Source organism: Tympanuchus pallidicinctus, unplaced genomic scaffold, assembly GCF_026119805.1.
Source record: "Tympanuchus pallidicinctus isolate F22 unplaced genomic scaffold, pur_lepc_1.0 scaffold44, whole genome shotgun sequence".
In the NCBI taxonomy this organism is placed as follows: Eukaryota; Metazoa; Chordata; class Aves; order Galliformes; family Phasianidae; genus Tympanuchus; species Tympanuchus pallidicinctus.
This window is the reverse complement of record NW_026294763.1, coordinates 255,857-280,424: the sequence shown is the minus strand read 5'-3', so window position 1 is coordinate 280,424 and position 24,568 is coordinate 255,857. Positions and strand designations below refer to the sequence as shown.

The window sequence follows — 24,568 nt, the reverse complement described above, 5'->3', positions numbered from 1 at the left end:
GCAATGCATTAATTCTTCTCTGAGGATTTTCGGGAATAAACTGCTGTCTGGAACTTCCTTCTGCTTCCTTCATTCCAGAAAGACGTCCTCCAACAAGGGTATTACTCACAGGGAGCTGGTATGCCATAATAAAGGGCTATTAACTGGAGCTATGAATGTAAATTTATTTCCATAGTGCATTTAAAAACTTGGAACAAGCCAGCACTATGACGAGGTCATATGGACCAGTAGAAGGAAGACCTTGGGCATGGTCCATCTGATCCTCCTCCTGGGGCTATGTTTCCCATTGATTGAGTGAAATAGGGTTCGAATTGCCTCATCCAAAGGCAGGTACCTAGAACAGCCTTTAGGATCTTTAGTAACTCAGACTTTCCTTTATTCATTCAGATTTCAGTCTCTTAACATCCTTTGTTACTCAGGGAAATAAGGACCATGACACAGGGTGACAGTGCTGTCTGTATCAGCTCAGGACCTTCAAAACAAGTTTGGAGAGCAAGGGACACAAGTGCCAAGAGGACTGCAAAGCATTTACACATCTCTTCTTGTCACAGTTTGCAGGGCTGTAGAGGTTGGAACTCTCAAACCTCTTCCTCCCCTCAGTCCCCTTCTCATTTCCACTCATGGGAACTTTTGCTCTAAAATGGAAACTACAAATGATGCCGTGGCTGAAACTGTCACAAGGTAAGGATGACCACCCTTTTCCAAACTCATCCACACAAATCATACACTCATGTCAGCTGCTTCTACATTTTTCCCTTGAGCAGCAATGGCTGCCCAAGAAGAAAGCTGAGCCCAAAGCTGCTGGAATAGTGATCACTTACAGACAGCCCCAGCTTTTATAGGGGACACTGAGCATTGCTTTAGGATTTACCTCAGTTCAGGAAAAACATGAATCCAGGCCTCCCTCTCAAGAGACCTTCTTGCCCAGGCTGAGGAGGTGGAGAATCCGTCATGGAGAAACAGGCACATGGCCCATCTGCTCCCCTGGGGCTGTGGGATTGCTCTCTCTTGGCCATAAAATCCTCTGCTCCCCTCCTTTCCCTTCAGGACGCTGGTTGAATATTCATCTGTTCATCATCAGTGACTCAGGGCAATTTTTTTAAAAAATGCATTTGAAAGAGAACCATATGAAAATGAACCTCACCACCAAAGCACATTCTGTTCAAGTGACCTCATGCTTTGCTTCCCCCAAACATCCCCTTAAGTCCAGGTATCACGTTGCTATTTCAAATTGCCTCGGGGGCTCTCTGCCTCCTTGAAGACAAGTGGGAGGAAGCAGCAGGGATTTGCAGTGCACACATCCAGGATTTCCCTGCCCAAGAAGGAAAGCCCCCAGTGCCAGTCACCGTGCTGCATACCCAATGCTCCATCCCAGTTGCAGATAACAGGCAGCAATAGCCACGCTGCTCCTGTTCTTTCCTTCATGCTCCATTTGTCTGGCGGGCAATTCTCTGTTCACATCACCACAAAAATTACTTGTTAGCCTGTACCACGAGAATTGCTCTCTAGCCTGCAAACAGCATCTCGCTAGCTGGCTTCCACTTTCTGATCTCTGCAGGAACTGGCATAGGGAAGAAAAAAAAAAGAAAACAACACTGAACACACCACTTGGCATCAGATAAGTGCTCTTTGTTTCTGAGCAATACGGGAACGGCACGGGATTACGGTAACGCGAGGATACTGCCTGCTCCAGCAGCAGAGCAGCAAAGTTCCTGCTGCTCCTTGGCAGCGTGGAGCTGAGTGCTGTGAGTGGTGCTGTGCTGCCAGGGATGCTGGAGCTGAGCCCCCCCCGGGCACTGGGATACTGGGAACCAGTGTGAGTCATCACAATGCTGGTGGGGAAGGAGAGGAGCAGGGGGTGTGCAGGCAGAGAGTCCCACCTCTGCATGAAGAGAGGAGGCTGCTGTGCTGTGGGGCTGCCCATCCCCGTCCAGATGCTCAGAGCTGCGCCGTCTGCTACAGACTGAGGTGAGTGTGTGCTGGGGGGCACAAGGGGTGAGGGTGTGTGCTCTTCCTCTGCATCTTATCTCCCCACAGGCAGAATATCACCTGGTTGCTTTGGAGCATGAATATCCATCAGGCATTTTTGCTGCATCTCCTTGTCTTACCTTGAAGTTTAGTTCCAGGTGCTTAAAAATCAAGTTGGACGATTGCTTAATTTCCTTGTCCACCAGCACCACTATAATGACTGCAGTTACAGTGATTTCAGATGCTCAGTGCCACAGCCTATTTTCATTGATGTGCTTATTAAAGCCTGTCATTTGGGGATTGGAACCCACCAACCTAACTCATTGTTTCATTCTATGGTCTCCTTTCTTGGAATTATCCTTCTACTCATTCCCTCTTGGGGAAAGGAAAATACAAAGACTGAATTTTGTTCCACTGCAGGGAGGGCAAATTCCCACAGTGGAATACCTCTCCACCTCCCTCCCCCATTCTCCCTGTTACAAACGGGGCATTCCAGAGGTTCAGGGTAAGAGTTCCAGATCTCTTTGCCCAAAGGAAAATGTTGTTTTGAGACCAAGCTACATGACATTTCCTGCTGCTCAGTGCTGGAGGTGTGATCTGAGGAACTCATCCAAAGACCTGTGCTACAACACTCAGTCTTACCTTAGATTTAACTGGAGCGTTATTGCTGGAGGTTTTTCAGATGTCCCATCAATACTTTGGATGGGAACGTTGAACCTACATGCAGGTGTTGGGAATGGCTTTCAGCTGACATATGCAGTTTCCCTTTGTAGCCCTGAGTCTCACTTCCCAGCTTATCCTCACTTCCCCATCTGATGTACCTTTTCTCCATATTTAGTCAGCCGAGGCTGAGTTTGTCTTCCAGAGACATGAAATGTTGTCTCTCTCAGTAGGAAACTTGTCCCTTGCAGCATCTTCTGCTTGGCAGAAATTGCTTTTCCCTATAGATTACCAAAACGGGCTGTTAGCTGGACTAACGAGTAGTTTGGTGTGTAAACAGAGCCACTTAATAAAGAAATCTCAAATTAAATTCCAGACTTACAAATCTGCCTCACAGTTTGTAGTCCCAAATTGTGTCCTGCAGGCTTCTCTCTCCCTGAGCTGCTCTCTGCAGGTGAGCTGATGGTTGGGATGGATTTCTGTCCTAAAGGAGAGCGGACCACTGCTGACAGCGCAGTACGAAAAATCCAGGCGACAAAATTCACGTTGTTTTCATAGTTGTTAAACAATGCTGGGCCGAAAAAGGTTGGTTCCACCAGCTGCAGCCAGCATGAGAAAGGCTCCCTAAAATAGCTCCCCACTCTATTCTTATATGGGAACCATAGCAGTGAGCAAACGCTGCTTCTGGGAATCGCATTGTGCCTTTGTCTCTTCCAGGAGTTGATCATCTGAAAGGAGCACAGCAGCCTGCATCAACAACGTGGCAAACTTCACTCTCCTTCAGAGCCAGAAGTGGATGAAAACCAACTTCAAGGAGCCCAGCTGCCAGCTGCTTCACACGCAGAGGCTCTGATCGACCCTCAGACCCTACAGAGCAGTGGTGGCACACATCTCAAGTGACACTGCAACAGCCTCCACCTGGCCAGGCTTCTGCAAAACCTTTTTGTAAGACAGAGTCAAGGCTAGCAAAAGGTAATTTAAAGCACGAGTGACTATTCCTCTTTGGAGAAACCTGGATTTGAGACCCTATGGGATGTTTTTTGCTACTTAAATATTCACTCTTCCCAAGGAGACAGAAATGACTTGCACCTGTGATTCCAGTACTTCTCATCACATTATCCTGGAAAGCGGGAAAAGCAGCCTCAGTTTTATGTAGCCTCATTTCTGCAACCCAGGAACAATGCAAAAGGGGTTAAATCTGACTTGCAAACAGTGGATTTTAGCTGTGCTGGAATGGTAAATATTTGGGAAGAAAAGTAGGCTTTCTACTATGTTTTTGGATCCTTCTCATTACTCCTGGTGCTGCACTGCTGAAACTTTCTTTAAAAATCTTCCACCCAGCAAAGCCAGGCAATGTTGCCTGTAGGACATTCTGAGGACTGATCCCATCACTTCTTCTACCTGAAAAGGGCGTGAAGTACAGTAGCCATTGCCAGTCACTCACCATGGTTTTCCTCTCTGGGAACTCATCCGACTGTTCCAACTGCACCCACTCTGCAGGGCCCGTGAACATTTCCAAGGCCATTTTGCTGGGTGTTATTCTAGGGGGGCTGATCATTTTTGGGGTTTTGGGTAACATTCTGGTTATCCTCTCTGTAGCCTGCCACAGGCATCTTCAGAGTGTCACCCACTACTATATAATTAATCTTGCTGTAGCTGACCTCCTCTTGACATCCACTGTCCTGCCCTTCTCTGCTACTATGGAGATTTTGGGCTACTGGGCCTTCGGGAGGATCTTCTGTAACATCTGGGCAGCTGTTGATGTCCTTTGCTGCACTGCTTCCATTATGAGCCTCTGCATCATCTCGATAGACAGATACATCGGGGTGAGCTACCCACTGCGATACCCCAGCATAGTGACAGAGAAGAGAGGCCTCCTGGCTCTGCTGTGCGTGTGGGCGCTGTCTCTGGTCATCTCCATTGGACCTCTTTTTGGATGGAAGGAACCAGCACCCGAAGACGAGACCATCTGCCAGATCACCGAAGAGCCCGGCTACGTGCTGTTCTCCGCGCTGGGCTCCTTCTACCTCCCGCTGACCATCATCCTGGTGATGTACTGCCGAGTGTATGTCGTGGCCAAAAGGGAAAACAAAGGTTTGAGGTCAGGGTTGAAGATGGAGAAATCTCGTTCTGAAGCAGTGACCCTACGGATCCACCGCAAAAACGCCTCCGAAACGAGCGGGGCCACGGCCAGTTCTAAGAGCAAGCATCACTTCTCAGTGCGTCTCCTCAAGTTCTCTAGAGAAAAGAAAGCGGCCAAGACCCTGGGAATTGTAGTGGGATGCTTTGTTCTGTGCTGGCTTCCATTTTTTGTAGTCATGCCTCTCGGTAAGTAATGCATAAACCCCTTCTACGGCCTCCCCCAGAGGAGGGCCATGCGTTTGCCTGTGTTCAATAGAGCCGATCAGAAGAGCGCTGAGGGAGTTGTTTTCTGTTGGAAAGCTGTCAAAAATCAAAACATGCATCAAAACTGAATGTGAAAAATGAAAGTGTCAAACCTAGCCAGGCAAAGGGAAGCTAAAATGCTGAAAAGAATGAAATTGATTTTGACAGCCTTTTTCCACATAGAAAATACCCAAGGACTTATTCCTGATCAGTTCTGCTTTAGGAATGGTATTGTAGGTGTTTGTGTTTATATTCCAGTTTGCAGCCAGTTCTTCAGGTGATATAAATTTACAAAAGGTCAACACATAAAAGTATTCATGGTCTGAGCAGCAGTTTACTGTTTGGGGACAAAACTCTCTAAGTGCTCAGAACCCATTAATTCCCCGCTATGAGAAATAATCAGCTCCCTAATAGAAGGTGTCATGCTATGAAATACCATATTCCAAATGAATGTATTTTTAATTTATCACCCATCCAGCCGCAGCACAGCCGTGAGGATCCTCCAAACTAATTTTACACTTCTCTGGTTTGCATCCTACGTGGAAACCCACTGGGCACACTGGCCAAACACCGGCTGCCGTCTCACCCTCCGTGCTGAATACAGATATTCATTCTTCAGCCATAATTCTAAAGGGGTGGGATGTGTTCTGCTTTGCTATCATGAAATATAAAGTAATCAGAACCTTAATTAAACTTTGCTCAGTCACCTTTGATGTAGTTTCAGGATTCAGAACCAGAATGCTAATTTTATGACTGCATCTGAGCGTGGCACGTCACATAAAGTTTGCAAAGCGAGAGCTGTACTACATGCTGGCTTTGGAAACAAGGAACCTTCCATCTGCCCTGTCCAACTACAGCAGCTTTTCTCGCAGTCTTGAGGCAGTATAGGAAAAATAAAGTGAGGCTGCAGGCTGCATGGAAATTTTAGCTACTAATGCTACACTGAGTACAATGAGAAGGGAAAACGATGCTTACCTAAGCACTAAAAGGTTTGGGAGATTATTTTCTTTTCTTACACCTTACAAAAGACGTTGGGTTCTTTTTCAATTAACCTCTCCTGGATTAACCCAGAGCACCTGGTTGTTTCCCAAAAAAAACATCACAAATGTCAACACACACACACACAAAAAAGACAGATTCACTCTCATTGGTCAATTAGATGGAGGTGATGGAGCAGGAGTTGGAGTCTGAGCTGTAGCAGTTGCATAAGGGGAGCTCTGGAAAGGCTGGCTCTGCTGCCCAGGGTGTCAGCACGTTGGAATGCTGGTTGCCAAGATGCCTGAAACATACCCAAAAAGGGTTTAAGAGAACACATCAAACACACTACTTTTCATCTGCTGTGCGGCTGCACACACGGTGCTGTTGTTAATTTGCTTTGGATTAGGAAATTTGCTTGATTGAAGACCAGCTTTGCATCTTCCTTTGATCCCTTATAAGGCAACTTTCTTCAGGTTATTAGCTTCCCTGTCTTCGTGGAGTTGCAATGTTGTTTTAAAAGTCTTTCAAAACAACTTGTTGATTTGTCAGAGACAAGGAGCTGTTAAACTGACAAGGGGTGCAAACTAAACAAGAAAGCATCCTGAGGCAGGCTGCTCCACCCCAACCAGTGTCAAGATCCCCTCACTTATCAGTCTTGCCAGCTGGGAACCAAGGAGCAGCTAGAAGCACCTGGCTCACTGAAGCACACAACGAGCAGGGGTGGAAATGTTTGGGGTGTAGGTTCAGGGAAGGCAGGAGTAATAAAAGGAGATCAAGAGTGGGATAAAGGCGTGACATCCAGATCAGCAGATACTGCCGAAAATAAATGGAGAAACAATTTGAGTATTCCTGCCACATGACAATATCTTAATTGAAATCAGTGTGTAAAATTGCCAGTTGCAATCTATGTGAGTAATGTCTTACCTTCTTGGATCCCTCCATGGGAATGAGCATTATGTTCCATACACCTCCTCACTTGGCTTCGATGGTTGTGGAACAAGCCAACAAACAATGATCTTGTTGCATGGAAATAAATGAGGTTAGGGCACTGGCATGCAAACTCAGCTTTCACAAAATGTCTCTAATTTGAAAGGCTGTCACAACAACCCGTTTCCCCTGGAAGAAGACAGGTTTTCAGTTCTTTGCGTGCTTTCTCTCCCTCTTTCCATCTGATCGGTGGACCTGCTCCTGGTCGCAAAGTTTTCCTGTAGCAACTTCCTAGAACTCAGCCTATGCTCACAAACCAGTTCTAACTCAAATTGCAATTCTCGTGTTCCCGTTGCATTCCCCAAAACTAGACCCAGAAAAGCTCTAACTCAAATTGCAGTCTTTGTATTCCCCTAATTGAGTCTCAGCTCCACTCTAGACAAATGCACAGTGTGAGCTCATTTTCCATCATGGGTTAGACTGATGGAAATGCTGGTTCAGGTGGAGCAATCCTCCAGTACATTTAAGCCTAAATAAGAGTTTAGTCTGAGAACCAGCAAAACAGTGAGGTTCTTTGTGACCAGTAACCTTTTTGAACGATACCTTTTCTTACTGAGCCCCAGTCCTCTCTGGCCCCCAGCAGTGGAAATCTGATCCCTTTGGTCTGCAAATCTCTCTTTGAATTCTTATCATTCCCCTCACAGAAGAGCTGTAAACCCACTGATGAATGAACTTTGCACAGATACTTCCTAGAAATGTCACTGCCTGGGAAGAATTGCGTCCAACACTTCAGCTCTTGTATTGGGTTTTAAACTAAGGATACTGAAGCTCACATACATCTACATCTCTCTACAATTGCTTCCCAAGCAGATTTTTGGGTGTACGTGCCAAAATTTCCTTATTTCAGGCATCAAGCCTTTCTATAATTATAGAAGGGATATATTCAACAGAAGAATGTGTTGAAGAATAGATAAATCTCCTGCTTAGGAATTCAAGATTCCTTGTCCACCTCTCATTCAGCAACGACTCAGGTTTGCTCCCAGGGGGCCTGTAAGAACATCCTACCCCACCCAGACAGCCAGGTATCCAGACCTTCAAGTAAGGATAATTCTCTGCACACAGCTGTTGGTCTCACACATCTCCCATATCTGCAGCCTCTTTTTCTTACTTTGACCATTATTTCTTATTAGCAACACCTTATTCCCAACTGCTGGCAGCCACTTAAGTGAAAACCCATAGCACCTGAGCTTCCCTGGTTAACAGCCCTGCTTGAAACTGCATGGTCAGAACAGTTTTGAAACAGTTTTTTCTAGTACTGTCCATGCTTTGGTTGAATCATAGAATCAGAGTATTTCCACAGTTGGAAGAGACCCATAAGGATAACTGAGTCCAACTCCTGACTCCACGCAGGAGCACCCAAAAATCAGACCCGAGGTAGCCTTACATTTGGCTCCTTTTTCAAACCATAATGCATTCAATTCAAGCAGCTGAGAGGAGCTTTTAGCTTTCCTACTCAAGACCTTCTTACTGCAAAACATTTTGGTTTCATCTCGGTTATCAAATGAAATCCTGCTGCTCATCACAATCGCGTGACATTTTAGCAGAGCTCTTTAAGACCACGACGAAGGGAGGTTCAGGTTGGATGTTAGGAAAACTTCTCAGAAAGCATGGTCATTGGCACAGGCTGCCCAGGGAGCCACCATCCCAGGAGGCGTTCCAGAACCATGGAGATGTGGTCAGTGGCCATGGTGGAATGGATTGGGCTTGGGGATCTTGGAGGTCTTTTTTGACCTTAATGATTCCATGAAGAAACAGTGCCTTGAGGACAACAGTATTACTTTTTTGATTGGAAACGATTAACAATGAGCAGCCAGGATCTCTGAGGCACCAACTACAATAGGCCACCTGAAGCTAAACCTGAGAACAGGTTTCTGGAGCAGATAGAAAGGTGAGGAGAAAGGGCAGGGCCAGCAAATGGCCCAGCAGCCACCAGCAAAACATAAAGCAACCAAAGAGAGTCAGCCCAGAACCAAGATCCTGACCTTATAAGCAGCAATGGTGTGTGTGGGTAAAGGTCACAGGTGGGGCTCTCAGGGCTGTAGCCCTCTGCAGTGATGGAATAACAGCCTGTTTCTGATGCTTTAAGGAGGTGATTGATTTTAGTTACAGCACCTTTCTTGGGCCCCAGTCAACTCAGCTGTAAATTAGTTTTGGAAACCAGTGGCAGCCAGACACAATGGAGAGGCTTCCATGTGCTGTCACATGCAGAAATTCATCTGCCTTGATCACACTGGGAAAGGCATGATTGAGCTGCTCTCTGTGTTATAAAGCTGGGATAATGCACTTGTCTGTTAGGACACAGTACTTCCCCAGCACTGAGCTTTGAGGACCTGCCTGGTTTGTATTACCAGTAAAAAAAAACAACCGTATCAGGTGTATCTTGATGGCTTTTGCTCTTTCCAGGACCGTCTGAGGTTCCATTCATTATGTTCTCTTGTCACAACACATTTTGATCAACTCCCACTGCTGCTGGCTGAGCCACCCTCCATCCTGCCCACTTATTGGCAAAGTTGTTGGGCTTCGGGCCGTGTTCCTTCTCATGACTGAGCTGGGTGAGAGGCATGAAGTGGGTGCCTGTTCTGTCCATGTTTTTTTGTAGGAGGAAATCAGCTACCTGCTTCTGTCTTGACATTCACACTCTGCAACTCACTGTTCACTTCCTGCTGATTCCTTCAGACACTGGTACTTTAATAAGCAAAAATTGGGAATGGCTTGCAGAATAATAGAGTCCAGCTTGAGAGACGGCGCTTTGAATATTATTTTTAGAGGCTTCTGGGGTCCAAAAAAGGGGAAGGTTTGTGATTCACCCATTTCCAACCATTTGACCAACAGCACGAGATTCAGAAGTAAGCTGGGATTTGTCATTAACAGGTTAACTGCAGGTGCCAAACAGAAAGTCACCAATTTCCTGTAGAATCAAAGCCATTTTGCCTGGTCATGCTGAAGTAATGTCTGATTCTGTGAAGGCAGTGCCAAAATGTTTACATGTCAGGAGAGTAACCCCATTTACTGATGGGGAAAGAAAGGCAGAGCAAGTAAAAGCTTTCCTAGGGAGGACAACTGTATGAATTGCACCACTCTTCCAGGTGAAAAGAATGGGAACTGCCTTATGCTGGCATTTCATGCCATACAAAAATAAAGCTCCTTTCACTGAACCATCTCTTTTTTCCTGTAGAATTGGCCAGATGGTCTCATAGTGGTAAACAGAAGGAGATCCTCCTGTCCCTCCAGCATCGACAGTCCTCAGTGCCATCATGGCTGGGCTGTTCTGAGAAGCAAGAATGGGAATCCTCCTTCTTATCTTTGTTCAGCTGATAACACCTGAAATAAAATGAATAAAAGCTGGGACAGCCTTGCTCTACATAGTTTCAGAACATGCTGAATTCCAGCCATGGTGAGAATATTCAGAGCTAGATTCCCTATGATAGCATTTCAGTGTGTTGCCTCAGCCACAAAAAGAAATTAAGGGGGAAAGAAACCCAGAATAGAGCCCAAGCTACAGAAGGGTGGGTCAGAAAGAAGAAGGGTGTTTGGCACTCTTTGAGTGGTGGATTACAGGGCTGTGTGTTAAGACATTGAGTGGGGAGAAAATAAGCCATGAGATAAAGAGTCAAGGTATTTGTATGTTTTGTCTGATCTCAAGGGGTGTTTTTGTAAGCACAGTAAAAACAGGCCTTGTTGGTGGAAGCCAGTAACCGCTATGCTGCACCCAATGGCAAAAATCCCATCGACGTCCCCATGGCCAATATTTCTCTGCTGTCACCAAGTCCTGAAATGTGTCCCACTGACTCATAATGCAGCAAAGCCGGAGAAGGAATTGCTAACATTAATAGCCATTCAAATGCCAAGCAGGGAGAGAATGTGGAGCGAGTTCTGCTGTGTGTCGTGATTCACATCTACAGCTTTCCTGCATGAGCTACCTGTCAAGAAGAAGGCTCATCCTTGTCTTCAAAATGTTCTTTCTCTGTGCAGTCACCACCTGCAGGCACCTGGAGTAAATGAACCACGAATGTCATTTTCACTCCCTGTCCTCTCAGACATCACGGTGCTATTTAGAATTCGTTAGGGATTGAAAGGTGATGAATAATTCTCCCTCCCCACTCAGCAGATTTCAGGGCTTGTCTTTGATTTGGATGCATAAGGGCTGGACAGTCAGCTTTTGCTAAGGAGCATAATTCCAGTGTAGCAAACCCCGGGGATTCCAAATCACGACCAGCAACCAACTCATCTTTTCAAACTGTGCTCTGAACCGTGCCATTGTTTTGGCTTTTTATTTCTGAAGTGAAAGCTAAGGTTTTGTTTTAAGTGCGTGCCTCCAGGAGCTGGGGCTTTGGGAAGAATCTCCAGTATCGTAACAACATCAGCAAAGAGATCCTGAATAATTCCACAGCAAGGGAGCTGGAATTTCACTGGCAATTAAAACAATTTGTAAATCAGTGTTATCATTTGGGCTTGCATGGGTAAGAAAACCTCGGTTCACCTTCCCATGTTTTGGGATGTATTTTTTTTTTAATCTACTTTCTAAATCTGCATCTGCACACAGTGAATCTGGAAATAGTTTCTTGGTGAGACGTTTGCTCTTTGCCAGAAATATCAGCCATCCTAAGTGGGTACGACATGAAACAGAGCATAAATTTGGCCTGAAAAAGTCCGAATAATCAGAGCACCATTCCCAGGCTGACCCACTGCTGGTGTCCGTCTGTCCCACCTGTGTCCTTTGGAGGTACCAACACCCTGCAGAACGACACGGGGATCTGAATTCAGACCCTCGCTTCTCTGCCTGTTGCTGTTTATCGCAGTTCAGAGAAATCCAAACACAAAGCCTTTCTCATTTTCCCCCCGAATCAGCCACAATAATCCAGATCCTGGGACAAGCACAGCTGGAAATGTGCAAGACTTGACAGATGCAGGCTCTTACCCTTCCTCACATCTCTTCTCACTCAAATACTTAACCACCGTCCCGCGTTTGCTGCACTAATATGATCACAAAAAATAACAGAAGCGTTTCCTCCGGTTGAAGTGCTCTTTGATCCCGTTTTTGTTCCCACGGAAGATGCTTTCCATATGGGTGAGACGTGCAGGGACGGAACATACATGCAGAGGGCAGCTGTGTGGGCAGCAATACTTACATATAAATGCACTCTCCGTGGGGTGGCTGTGTTTGACCCGAGGTGCACAAAGAGTGCTGGTCTCATGGAGTAAAGTTCACTGCTAACGTTGAGAACGGGAACATGAGATGAGGCCCAATTGTGAGCATTGGCAGCACAGAGATGTGGAGTCGCTGGTCTGTGGGAAGACACTGGGGATCCTCTCTGCTGGTCCATCCTCTTTTTTTTAGGCAATTGCTCTGGGACAGGATGGATCCCATAGGGCCTGAGCTCTGTGAACACACAGCCGTTCCTGTTTTCAGCTTGCTGTGATCACAGATGCTTAATCCCAGGTGTCACAGGCAAAAGGTGCGAGGACTTCAGGCTTGTGCAAGCCACAAATGCACTTTTCCTGATTCTCTTGGATGCTTAAAGCCCTGCCAACACAGTCCTGACAAACAGCACGTGGTTCTGTGCTCACAACGTGCAGGGTACTGCTGTTCTCTCCCAGATGGGATTGGACTCAGTGATCATTATGGATCCCTTACAGCTCAGGATATTCCATGATTCTGTCTGATTCTGTGAGTGTACCCATACCACCCTGCCTGCCTTTCCCCGAGCTCTGGCTCAATCACCAAATTTACACCATAAAAAGAGGAAAAAATCTAGTGAAGCTGAACAGAGCTGTGAGATTTAGCTGGATTTTAACAACACAATGAGGTCCAGGAGCCATGAAAATCTATAGGATCTTATTCCTGTGGTCCTAATGGAGATGATACAGCGTAAACAAGAATTTTCTTTAGTCTGGGAGCTGCTGAGTCCCTATCAGCTGTCCGTCAGTGAAATGACGTGTGACATCAGTGCTGGCTCTTAAACAACCTATAATCAAGCAGCTCTGTAACTTCTGACTAATGACACAGTCAAATTGCATCTCTGGGGCTGAATTGGCACTTACTCACCAGGAGGTGCGTGGAAAACTTCTCTCTCAAAGCTGAAGAAACCTGAATCTGACAAACAGGAAAATAAATGGTGAGGGAAAGGAATGCAGTCCTGGCATTTTAGGGGTATGCAATGAGATATTTTGTGGCAAAGGATCTCAGGACGCTGGTAGCACGTTCTATTTTATTTAATTTTCATATAGCAAGCAATTGAGTTGTGCTACTGGCTTTCTATAAAACTCAATTTACTGAAAACAAAGCAGGAATTTCAGCATCCTTTAGAATCATAGACTCATAGAATCTCCAAGGTTAGAAAAGACCTCTAAGGTCATCCAGTCCAACCATTATCACCAATACTTCCCACTAAGCCAGCTAGTCAGCCTGCAAGTCAAAGGTATTAAGAGATCAGCTGAAGTTTCTTTTGGCTCCAGCACAAACTATTGGGAGATAATGGAAGATGAAGGCTCTGAGCTGTATTCAGTTTTGCCACTATTTATTATTTTATTCCAGGAAAGACATTAAGACCTCCACACGTGGGATCTTTAAAGGCCAGGAGGCAAAAGAGGTCATTACTCCATCCTCCTATATGTCACCTACCAAAGGGTGTCACCTCATAGTGACACTGCTGCGTAGGACACAGGCAGCCTTATGCTGTACACCTTTAAAGAGAAGAGAGCTCACCACTCCGCTGGGTTATTTTTTCTCATGGTTGATAGCAGTCATTCTTTAAAAAAAAAAAAAAAAAGTTTTATTTCTACTTTAATCTTGTCTGGCTTGCACTGCCAGCCACAGCCTGTTTAAATGTCTCTGCACATTGAACAAAATACTTTATCATCAGGCTTAGCAGCACTGTTTGAATATTACTCCTACTTGCTACCAGTTCCATCTACCACTGATATTAACCATGACAACAACATCACTGAACATTTCACTCCCAGAAAAAAAAAGAACACGCTCTTAGTATTCCATGGAAGGTGAAATGGCCCCCAAGAACCTGGGCAATGTGATGTTTTTCCTGTTTTGCCAGGTATTCAGGTAGACAGCATAAAAGGTTATGGGATGTTTCTGAGCTGTGGGCAGAACCAGTGTTTGCAATAGAACAGCACTGCTTTCCATGCCCATCTGGAGAGGGCACCACATTTCCCAAGAGGCACTGAGCAAATACCAACATGTCCGTGGCCCTTGCGAAGTGCAGAAAGATTCAACTCATTGTACAGGAGATTTTGGGAATTGAAATGATTTCTCCCCCCTGCACTGTAGTTCAGTAGCTCAAGGTTTAAATATGCTGAACTCAACTTATAGCGCTGAGGAAGATGAAGTTGCTGGCATGAATAAGAAGGAAGTCCACATTATCTCTACTCTGATTTTACTTTTTGCTCTGTTACATACTGGGTCTGTTGAGTACCAGTTCTATTGATGATGTTTCTTTGGAGCTTGTCCAGAGAAGGGCACTGATGCTGTGAAGGGTCTGGAGCACAAGTCTGATGGGAAGCAGTTGAGGGAATTGGAATGGATCACTCTGGAGAAGAGGTGGCTCAGGGTAGAACTCACTGCTCTCTATGATGCCCTGAAGTGAGATGGTGGGGGTCAGCCTCTACTCCCAGGTAATAGCAATAAGATGAGAGGTGATGGCCTTCACTTGCACCAGAGGAGGTTCAGGTTGGGTATTAGGAGTGAGTGGTCATTGGCACAGGCTGTCCAAGGAGCGGTGGGGTCACCATCTCTGGAGTAGTTCCAAAACTGTGAAGATGTGGCACTGGTCAGTGAGCATGGTGGGACAGGTTGGGGTTGGACTTGGGGATCTTAGAACCCTTCTCCAGTGCTAATGATTCTATGATCCCATGTTTCCTTCCATAGGCATTAGTAATGCTTCGTTTACAGGACAGTGTTCGGATATAATGAAACCTGGAGGCAGAGCTGGTCTTAACCTACGAAACATCACGGGTAGCATGACCAAATGCCCAGCAGAGAGAACCTGCTGTCCCAAAACCCAAGTTGCATCCACTCCTGGAAAGAAAGAGTTAATGACAACACGCAATGGGACCCACTCACAGCAAAGTTTGTACACTGTCAGTGCATTTGTTGTACTCTGACAGTGTGTTGTTCCAAGGCAACAAATCTCTACACCAGTGCACTAAAAAAGGCTGCGTTAATAAATTAGCATGCTGATTTCCATCTCCACCCCCCTCAAAAGAACAGGAAAAAAAATGAGCAAGAGGCAGACTCTGACACTGGCTCTTCACTATTTTTAGCAGACTTTGGCAAGGCACTCGCATTCCGTTTCAGGCGAACCAGAAGTTGCAGCAAACAGGAATTGTTATTGTTTACCCATTTTCACACTCAGCCTTACACCTGGGCTTGTTTCACCTTTGTCTTTAGCACAAGATGGGAGAGCAGTGCTGCACCTAAGTGGAGAAATCTAGGAAAAATGGAGGAGGTTTGGGACATTTTGAATCCTTTCGTACTCTTCATCTGCCAATGACTTCAAGCAGAAAGCTCTCCAAGAAGCTCATTTAGTTGTTTTTATAAGAGGAAAGTGATGCTAACTTGCTGAGAAAAATCCTAAATTGCAGATGTACCTGCTTACACTTAACTGCAAAATAGGAACTGCTGTCTTGACATTGTTGGTCACAGAAAATGACAGTGTTGAAAGCGACAGTGGAAAAGCCATATGCAGCAGCAAGAGGGGAGTAGGGAGCCCCATGTCTGGTGTTTGATGAGTGATCCCAGGGGGGATACCTGCAGGCAGACCCCAGCACCTCTCTCCCTGCCCATCCCCTGTTTCTTCCACAGGGGATGGAAGAAAGATGGCACTGCTCTGCGTTTCACAGCAGAGGCTGTGCTCAGCAGAAGCAGGATGAGCACATCATTAATCACACTGCACTGTTTGCGTCCCCTGGTCCAAGCAGTGTTTTGATACATTCCCACACGGGCAAAAACACCCTGAGAATTCCTCGCTGGGTTTTGCCGCTTGGAAGCATTTGCTGCCCTCACTGTCACTTTGTTTGGCAAAGAAAGGAAAAGATTCAGAAGGAGAAGATTCAAACCAAAGTTCAGCACTCTCAGGATTCAATTAGAAGGCTCTTGTTGCTTTGCAGGCTTTTCCAGAATCAGCAGAGGTCCAACAAACAGACCAACCCCTGTCAAGCCGAGGAGGTGATGCAGAAATCAAGGAAACTATCGAGGGTGTCAAAGGCATTGCCATCAAAATCCTCCACAGCATCTCTTCCTGAATGCACACTGTTCTGATTTGTGAGGGAAAAGCAGGAAGGCATGTGTACATAAGTGATAAAAGAGCAATTTGTTAGAGACCTGACTATGAAGTCCAAAATAAGCCAATTACGATTCTGTGATTCTGTGACACCACGATATACTTGCTGGGAAATTATTTTGCTCCCTGTGCCCATGATAAGCAATTGCAACTAATTGCTGTCAACAGAATGATAGAATCACTTTCCTTTTTTCTTTTTTTTCTTTCCGTTTCACTGGAGTTAAGTAAGAAGCAGCTTTCCCTTGACAGCATATGGGAAATGTTTTTCTCTTTTTTCTCATTCTGGATCCGTTTTGCAAGACTGGTCTTAGAAGTGCTGTTATCACTTATCCCACCCCTGCATCGCATGGAGTTTGGTTTTCTGTTTCACTCACACTCAGGCAATATTGTTTTTATTTCCAAGCAGAGAGAAGTACCAAAGAACTAGAGGATCCTGTTGTAGTGGCTGGTTTCCAGTGTCATTCAGGAAAAGCAACTAATTTCTAAGTGCTGCAGCAGCAGCATTGACTCTTTAACACCCCAAGTGTGTCTCTGTAGCTTTATAGTTACATCTTTCCATCAATAAATCTCTTAAGCATTTACAGACATCCTATTCAAATAATCTTATAAGCAAATTATTCATATCATTTAATAAGCAAGCTAAGAATTTGCTTCTAAAAGCAGTAAGGGGCTTAAATTTTATTTGAACAAAAAAAAAAATTTAAATGTTTGGCATTGGGAAGAATTCACAATGTTTTAAATCAGTAGATATCAAGCTAAATCCTTTGGTATCAGTATTATCATTAGGAGTTGGACTAGATGACCTTGGAGGCCTCTTCCAACCTTAATGCTCCCATAGCCTACTTTTAAAAACGCTGTTAGCAATGCTGTTTCATCTGCAGTTGGCACGGCCACTTGGAGTTGACTACAGTGTCAATGAGTTCCAATAAATGCACAGCCAACGGCTTTGTCTCTCATTTGCTGAATAACCCCTGTCAAACCACCTCTAGTATTTCGATGCTGTTCTGCTTCCTATAGAATAAAAAGGCCCACAGTGCTCTCCTTGCTAAGGACCCATCTACATTGCTCTTTGGATGGCCTCTGGGAGTTAAGATTGCAGGTAGATATTACTTTGTTACGCATTCCAACTTCAGACCATTTCTCCAGTGTTCAATTTCTTCTAATTTCTCTGCATTTCAGATGCATGCCGCAAGAAAAGCTATTTCCTGAAAGGCTGCAAGAGAAAATGAGCGCCCAGTATCTAATGCTTTGAAGACTTCTAGTTGGTCAACCCAGCAATCCAGTACTCAGACTTCCAAAATGCTGTGATTTCCTACCCTTTGAAACCCCTTTTGATGACCTCCTCAACATGATTATTATTTGGCTAACTGATCTTGAATGAGAAGTTCTAGAGGGAGCAATTTTCCTTTATTACTTGCTATCTGTTCTCTTGCCTCAGGCTGTAAATGGGAGAAGCCAATGCTTGTATAATGAAGTGGGTGTCTTGAGCCTTGAATTGATCTCTGATAGCATCCATGTAATTGTACAGCATCATGCATTCTGAAAGACTCTTTCCTGCAGGAATTAGGCTTTGAGTCATAAATTTTCCAAGACAGAGCAGAATCTTATTTATGTTTTTCCAGTGTTTAAGTTTCTTTGGTTACCTGCAATTTCTCACTGCCTCTGCCTTAACACTCTGTATATTTTCCATTTTAGGTTCTTTCTTTCCTACAATCAAACCCCCGGACACACTTTTTAAAATAACATTTTGGCTTGGATATTTAAACAGCTGCATCAACCCCATCATCTATCCATGCTCCAGTCAAGAGTTTAAGAAAGCGTTCCAAAATGTCCTGAGAGCGCAGTGCCTCCCAAGAAAGCATGCAGCGAAAAAGCAACCCCCAAGCTTCAACCTCAATCATCCCAACAGCCAAAGCGTGGGAGGTGGCAGAGGTGTGGTCCGCATCCCCGTCGGCTCGGGAGAAACCTTCTATAAGATTTCCAAAGCCGATGGGGTCTGTGAATGGAAGATTTTCTCCGCCGCGCAAAGCGTGCCGACGAAAAATGCGATTCCTAAGGACAAGTCCAGCTGCACTGCTGCCAAAGTGAAAAGCAAAGGCTTCCTCCAGGAGTGCTGCTGTGCAGGCACTGCAGGGAACGCGGTGCATGAAAACTGCAAAGTGCCAACCATTAAAATACACACCATGACCCTCAGTGAGAACGGGGAGGATGTCTAAAGGCTCTGCCAATGTGAGGCCGCTGCCTTTTCATTGGGATTATCCATTTTGTTGGGGATTGGAGTAGATGCTATAGCAGTTGAAGGAGTTGGGATGAGGAGTTAGCATGCTGGAAAGGAGAACCAGGCCTTGTGGGGAGTGATGGTGGAGTGATGGTAGCCTGAGGAAAGCCCTTTAAAGACAGTGAATGGCTTCAGTGGATGGTGAGCGCCCTCTGCTCTTCCAAGGGACGTGGCTTCCCTGAGATTTAAAGGCCTTGTTTTCACTGCATTTCCCTCTTTTAAAGTCCAGCTGCTCATTTTAGGTGTGATGTGGGAGCAAGAGCCAACTACAAGGACGCCGTACCGATTTCAGCGTGGACGCCTGCAGACAGCTCCAAGTTTAGAGCCAATTCTGTGACTTGTTTTTTTTTTTTTAATATATAGATGTACAAACACTGATACAGCATCCAGGAGAGCTGAGGTTGGGAGGCTCAGGTCTTGGGACAGTGTTTACAGATCTCTGCTTACTTTTTGTTAAGGGACTGTGGACGAGAATGCATTCCTACCATGTCTTGCCTCTTTTGTTCATCTCCAGCTTCATTTGGGGAGATCCTACAGCCCCTGCTGAAGAGCAGGCAGCTCTTGGGGTGACACCTTCAGCTGGGCAGTCCCATTTTGTCCTCAGTGTGTCACATCCAAGCATTGCACAGCAAACGCTCCTCTGGCTCTTGCACTGTTTGGAGTGGCTCTGAGTTTCCCTTGGTGCTGAACATGTCAGTAAATTGTACAGCCAAGAGAAGCTTGATTCCAGTGGTGCACTCCTCCTAGCTCCAGAGACAAGAACTTTTCTGTTTTACACAACCAATCTCCTCCAAATCCCCTGATTGAAATGAAAATCTGCATGCATCCTAGGTGTGTTTGAAAGGTTTCTGCACTTTGATGTCTGATACAATTCAAAAGGAGGTAAGACATCATCAAACAAGGCTTGAACAGGTCTCTTCTATTCATCCGTTTGTTTCCCTTCTTCCAAGTTTAGCAGAAAACACCTGAAACCTCAGAAACTCCTGGCCCAGGTGCTTTCCCCAGTCACACCTTCAGGTACTGCTGTGCCACAGTCACTGGAAAAGCTGGATGTCCCATGGTCCCTTTGCCCAGCATTATGCTACATCCCTCTGCAGTGCAAAGTACCCTAAGCCTTCCAACCCCACGTACCATGAGGTCAGGAAAGTTATCCTTCTTCAGAGCAGTGAGAGCTAAACCCAGTAACTAACTTAAGGCCATACATCCTCATGAGAAAGGCCCCTTCCTATGGGAATTTGGGTGAAAAACGTTTGGGAGCCTGGTATATTTTAATGCAGCTAATCTAAACAAATAAATAAATAAAGGGGGCTGCTCAGCATCTGGAAAAAAATACAGAGGAATTCTCTGCGCAGTATTAGAAATAGGCAGCTCTTGACATGCCTCCTCCTGAGCCTGCCAACTGAAAAATGCAGCTTCCTTGAAACAACACATGAGCCTCCACTCATGTCTCAGCATCAGCTCCTGAGATGTGCAGGATATGCACTGGTTTGAAAAGGAAAAAGGCTTAAGATCAGCGTTTTCAGGATGGGACCTTGGAAGGACAATCCTGGTAATCTTGATGAGGAATCACTCTTTGTTCATCTCTCATTCTGTATGGTCTTCAGCATCACGACAATATTTATTTGTTCTCTCATTGAAATGCTGGGTCAGAGAGCTACAGAATGTCCCATACAGGTTAAAATTAGAGAAAACTTCAAATCCAGTCCTTATTGTCAGGCTCTTATTTATTTCCAAAAACGTGTACTTGCAGGTAGCATATCTGTAGCATTGTCCCATCTTTATTTAAAATAAGAAATCCACTCCACCCTTTGAGTTTTTCCTCAGGTTTTCAATGATTGGAAACCAGGAGTGCTAAAATACCATGAATAAATATTCTCATGGTATTTCAAGCCAAGACCAGAAGCAGAAAAGCTGGAAATCTCATAAGAAAGTCATATGAGACTCCAAGCCAAGGTTCTTGGTCTCATGGGGTTCAAATACGTGGGACACTCGCTTGAATAAAACCTGAACTCTGAAACACTGAAAAAACACCCATTAAATGGAGCTGAACTACTCAGACTGAGTATCTCCACTGCAGCCAGGTTCTGCCCCATTTGGACGGATACCTGCTGTGTAACTCAGACCGAAGGGTCATTGTGTCCTCTCTCCTTTGGAGTTGTGAGAATTCCAACCTTAGGTTTGTTGTAGGCTCTGCAGTGTCGGGCGTGGGGTTGTTGTGGAGGTACAGGTGGGTTGGAGCAAATGGTCATTGAATTTCAGAGCAACACAGTTGGAATCTGCAGTGAGTATAAAGCATGCTGGTGGCAATGTCTACGTGGACAGGTCTATGTAGCATCGTGCTTCAAAGAGGCAGAGGTTAGGATAACAAAGCGGGAGGTGGTCAGATCACAGTGTCACGACTTTCATTGAACTGTAGAATCATTAAGGTTGGAGAAGACCACTAAGATCATCTAGTCTAACCATCGACCCATCTCCACCGTGCCCCCTTAAGCCACATCCACCGGACCGCATTGATCCGTTAATCAACGTGTCCCAACTGGAATCAGAGAGCATCCTGCTGTCCACCATTGTGGACACTGCTGTCGCGTTTCCCACCATCCACACTCATTCAGATCAACATTCTGTTTCTGGATTTTCACATGCTCCCTAAGATTATTCAGGTCTCAAATTTTCTAAGGTTTTCCCGTTGTCCAAAAAAATGCCTCTGTGTTTTTTCTCTGCCAAGTTCAAGGATAAATTACATATTGTGTAAAGCGATATTTTCCTTTGCCAGGCTTCCGTGGCATTGGAAGGAGGAAAGGTTGAGTTCAGAATATTTCTTATTCTTCTGCTCGGAGTCAGCAGACAGATTTCACAAAGTTCTTCAGTCTTGCAAAATGCCCTGCTTGACTCCTTGTGTTCTCTGAGGGTTAACGATGGCTGGAGCATCATGTACAAGCTGTGGTCAGCTAGGAAAGTTCTTAACACCATGCAGAAGTGGAAGGTCCTAGCTATGCCCAGAAGTCAACTAACACATTCTGTAAATGAATTTATCCACTATTTCTTGCCTAATTGCAACGAGACTCCCAGGGAGAAGGGTAAGCTCTCTGGTCAGACTAATCCTTTCTTTTCCACACTACATCTTATAACCTAGACCTTTCCCAGCTATGAAAGGCAGCTAATCCAGAACATCATCAACTACTTTCTGAAGGTATTCACAAGCAAACGGTTCAATGTATGACAGCATTATGGAAATCCAAGGCACTACAAGAGCGTTTGTCGTGCGTTAAAACAAAGATCTCCCTCCACCTAGCTTGATAAATGTAATTGAATCACTTCTTTCCCAGGAGGAGGTTATAATGTTTGTATTTGAGATTCAAGTAAAATGTCACGCATTCTAGGCAGAGCGTGCTGCATATTTCTCATACTGGCAGAGCAGGGGAAAAATAGCTATGGGGAAATGAATTGCTAAAAAGAAAGGCTGGTTATTGCAAGCAAATATCACATCGGAAATAACATGTCTTTTAGTTGCATGACATGCTCAGAGTTAATGCGGATTACTGTCTGTTATACCAAGCTCAAATCCAAGCTGAAAAACATCCTCTGCTTCAGCATCACAACACTTCTAGGTCTTTTTCAGAGCCAGAATGTCCAAGGGTTTACACCGGAAGGCAGAACTGATTTCCCATTACTCAGTGTGTCAGACCAAAGGACAAGAGCTTCTTGTATTGACCTGCACTGCAACTGTCAAAACTTGGCCCTTCTTCTGAAGAAACAAGGAAAAAACACCTTAAATCTAGTCTGCATCAGATTTCCCTTTAGAAAGCAGCTCCACTCTGCTAATAACCACAGCATCATTAGTCTGTGGTGCAATGAAAACGTGCTGAATATCGTTAAGTGCTCAGTTGTATTCATCTTACAACTGTGGGAATTGTACGCAAGCTGGGGCCGTTATTTTGTTGTTGTTTGGATGGGGTTTTTTTATTGTTGTTTTTTTTTTGCTTAGACAGCCTTTGGCTGAAAAAGTATTTTATTTTTTCTTCTGTCTGCAGCAGCACTTGGCCTGCATGTCATTCGCGTTTGGCTGCCAGTGGTTTCTACGGACATTTCTTGAAATGGGCACTGCGTTTTCTGAACATGGTATTCCAGTGTCATTGGGGTTTGTACATGCTGTTTTTATAGACTAGTTATGATGCCCCTTGTTCAAACAGTCGTACTGGTCATTTCCTTGAACAAAATGAATGTATGTGAAATGTTGCTTGGTGAACAAATAAATTATTGGGGGGAATGTGCACTTTGGAGCTACAAGTTGACTGCTTTTTTCCACTTTCTTCTCCAAAACATTTATATACCTGACCTTTCCCTTAATACAAAGCCTTTGGGTAGAGGACTGGGTAGAGATTCTGAAGACCTCGGTGGTTTTAGTGGGAGTAAGGGACGAGGAGAATAAAGGAATTATTGTGCTTCTACTGCAAAAAGTTAGACTTCATAAAAATCTGAAAGGAGGCTGAAAATTCCATTTGGGTCCCTGGTCCTTGCCGTGCTTATTCAGCCTGCTTACAGTAATACATCAGGTCCCAGATGGAATCCAGTCCATTTTGCTGTAGCCCACGTACACAAACACTAAGAGAGCTACCTCTGTCAACCCAAGAATGTGAATCCTCTTTGGGGTAGGTGGTGCTGAATGACTGTATTCCATGATTTGTAAAGGGAAAACAGAAGGGATCCCCAGTAAAGCTGATGCTCAGAATTTGGAAGGTCCTGAGTACAGCTGTCAATGAATCCTTTGATAATTTGATCCAAGATCTCAGGGAATCTCTGGAGAAAGCTTTTAAGGGCACAAGAAACAAATGCTATCTGCTCCCTTTGCAGACTTGCTCTTCCCCTCTGGCTTAGAATGAGCATTACTTTGTGTTGCAGATGTGGTCCTTAAGTGGTACAGACTCGAAGAAATTCCTGACCAAATGATGGATGGACATCAATGCAGCTACATAACGTACAGTGCAAAATGCCCCTGTGAGCAGTATGTCCACTGCCAGACAATAGAGGTTATTTTTAATCAATGGCAGGAAAATAGTCCAGGAAATGTGCGGGTTTTTTTAGCTGTATAAAATAAAGTTACGTAGAAAGATGTCAGCCTTTCTTAATACAGAGGCTCTGGGCCCCTCCTCTGCCACAAAACTTTGCTGTGAACCTGGCCACAAGGCCAGGAAGAAATCAGATTTTCTGACACACTGGACAAGAGGTTTATTTCCCTGACTTGACTGTGATTTTCTGACCAAACCCAAGCACTCACACTGTGTTTAAATTCCCTCTCTGCAATAGATGTGATCTATTCCAACTGTCCCAGGAATGCTGAGCTTCATCAAATGCCAGCAGCGACTTTGAAAAGCTGACACGTGTCAGGAAAAAAAAATAAAATAAAACCTGATGTTTGTTTCATGTCATTACAACAGCAGAAATCAGGCAGAAGCTGCCAGCACTTACTCTGGGATAAACTTCCCACTCCTTTCCGCTTCCTGGGATGTCCGCGATGGATTCTCAGCACCTTCTGTCCTCACAGTTCCCATTGCATCTTTTATATTTAAAACCATGCTGAGATAAAGTTTTGTGAAATAATTAAGCTCAGTGATATGCAAAGATGCACTCAGTGCAGGATTGAAGAACTGGGGGAGCTGTGATGGCGCTGCGCCGCTCCGTCTCCCTGAGAGATTCCTCTGTTGCTCTCGAGGAGGGAATTTTTTTTCACAGAGATTCAGACACAGTGGGAAATTTCACTACAATTCGAATCATCTGCTGCTGCAGTGTTGTCCTGTTGTCCAGCTGCCAGCAAAGGTCAGAGCAGCGGGCAACGCTGTTGGAGTTCGGACATTTTATAGTGATGTGTGATGCTGTGCTGGCAATTACAGGAGAAACAACGGCGTGAAAGCATGCTGTTCTTTCCCCACAATTTGTTTTGGCTTGATGCTATCATTTTTTAAAGTATCCTGATTTTACTGTTCAGTAAGACGCTCAGATCCAAGCAGGTATTTGTTAA

The 24,568-nt window shown here is 44.9% G+C and overlaps 2 protein-coding genes across 2 annotated transcripts in view; both read left to right on the top strand.

The window, feature by feature from the left end:
• The window catches only part of LOC128090180 (cytosolic purine 5'-nucleotidase-like), a 587,975-nt gene that overhangs the window by 522,215 nt on the left and 41,192 nt on the right, over positions 1-24,568 (top strand). The gene's annotated exons all lie outside the window — the stretch shown is intronic.
• ADRA1A (adrenoceptor alpha 1A) lies at positions 1,737-22,823 on the top strand. Its single transcript, XM_052702316.1, has 3 exons — positions 1,737-1,968; positions 3,346-4,956; positions 17,970-22,823. Exons 2-3 carry the CDS (start codon positions 4,074-4,076, stop codon positions 18,488-18,490), a joined length of 1,404 nt encoding a protein of 467 aa, XP_052558276.1. The 5' UTR covers positions 1,737-1,968; positions 3,346-4,073; the 3' UTR covers positions 18,491-22,823.

What these genes read in the sequence shown, in the direction of transcription:
- ADRA1A (XM_052702316.1), top strand. Translation starts at nt 4,074, where the DNA reads ATGGTTTTCCTCTCTGGGAACTCATCCGACTGTTCCAACTGCACCCAC. An exon ending in TTTTGTAGTCATGCCTCTCG is followed by an intron (nt 4,957 to 17,969) that starts GTAAGTAATGCA and finishes TTTCCATTTTAG; the next exon opens with GTTCTTTCTTTCCTACAATC.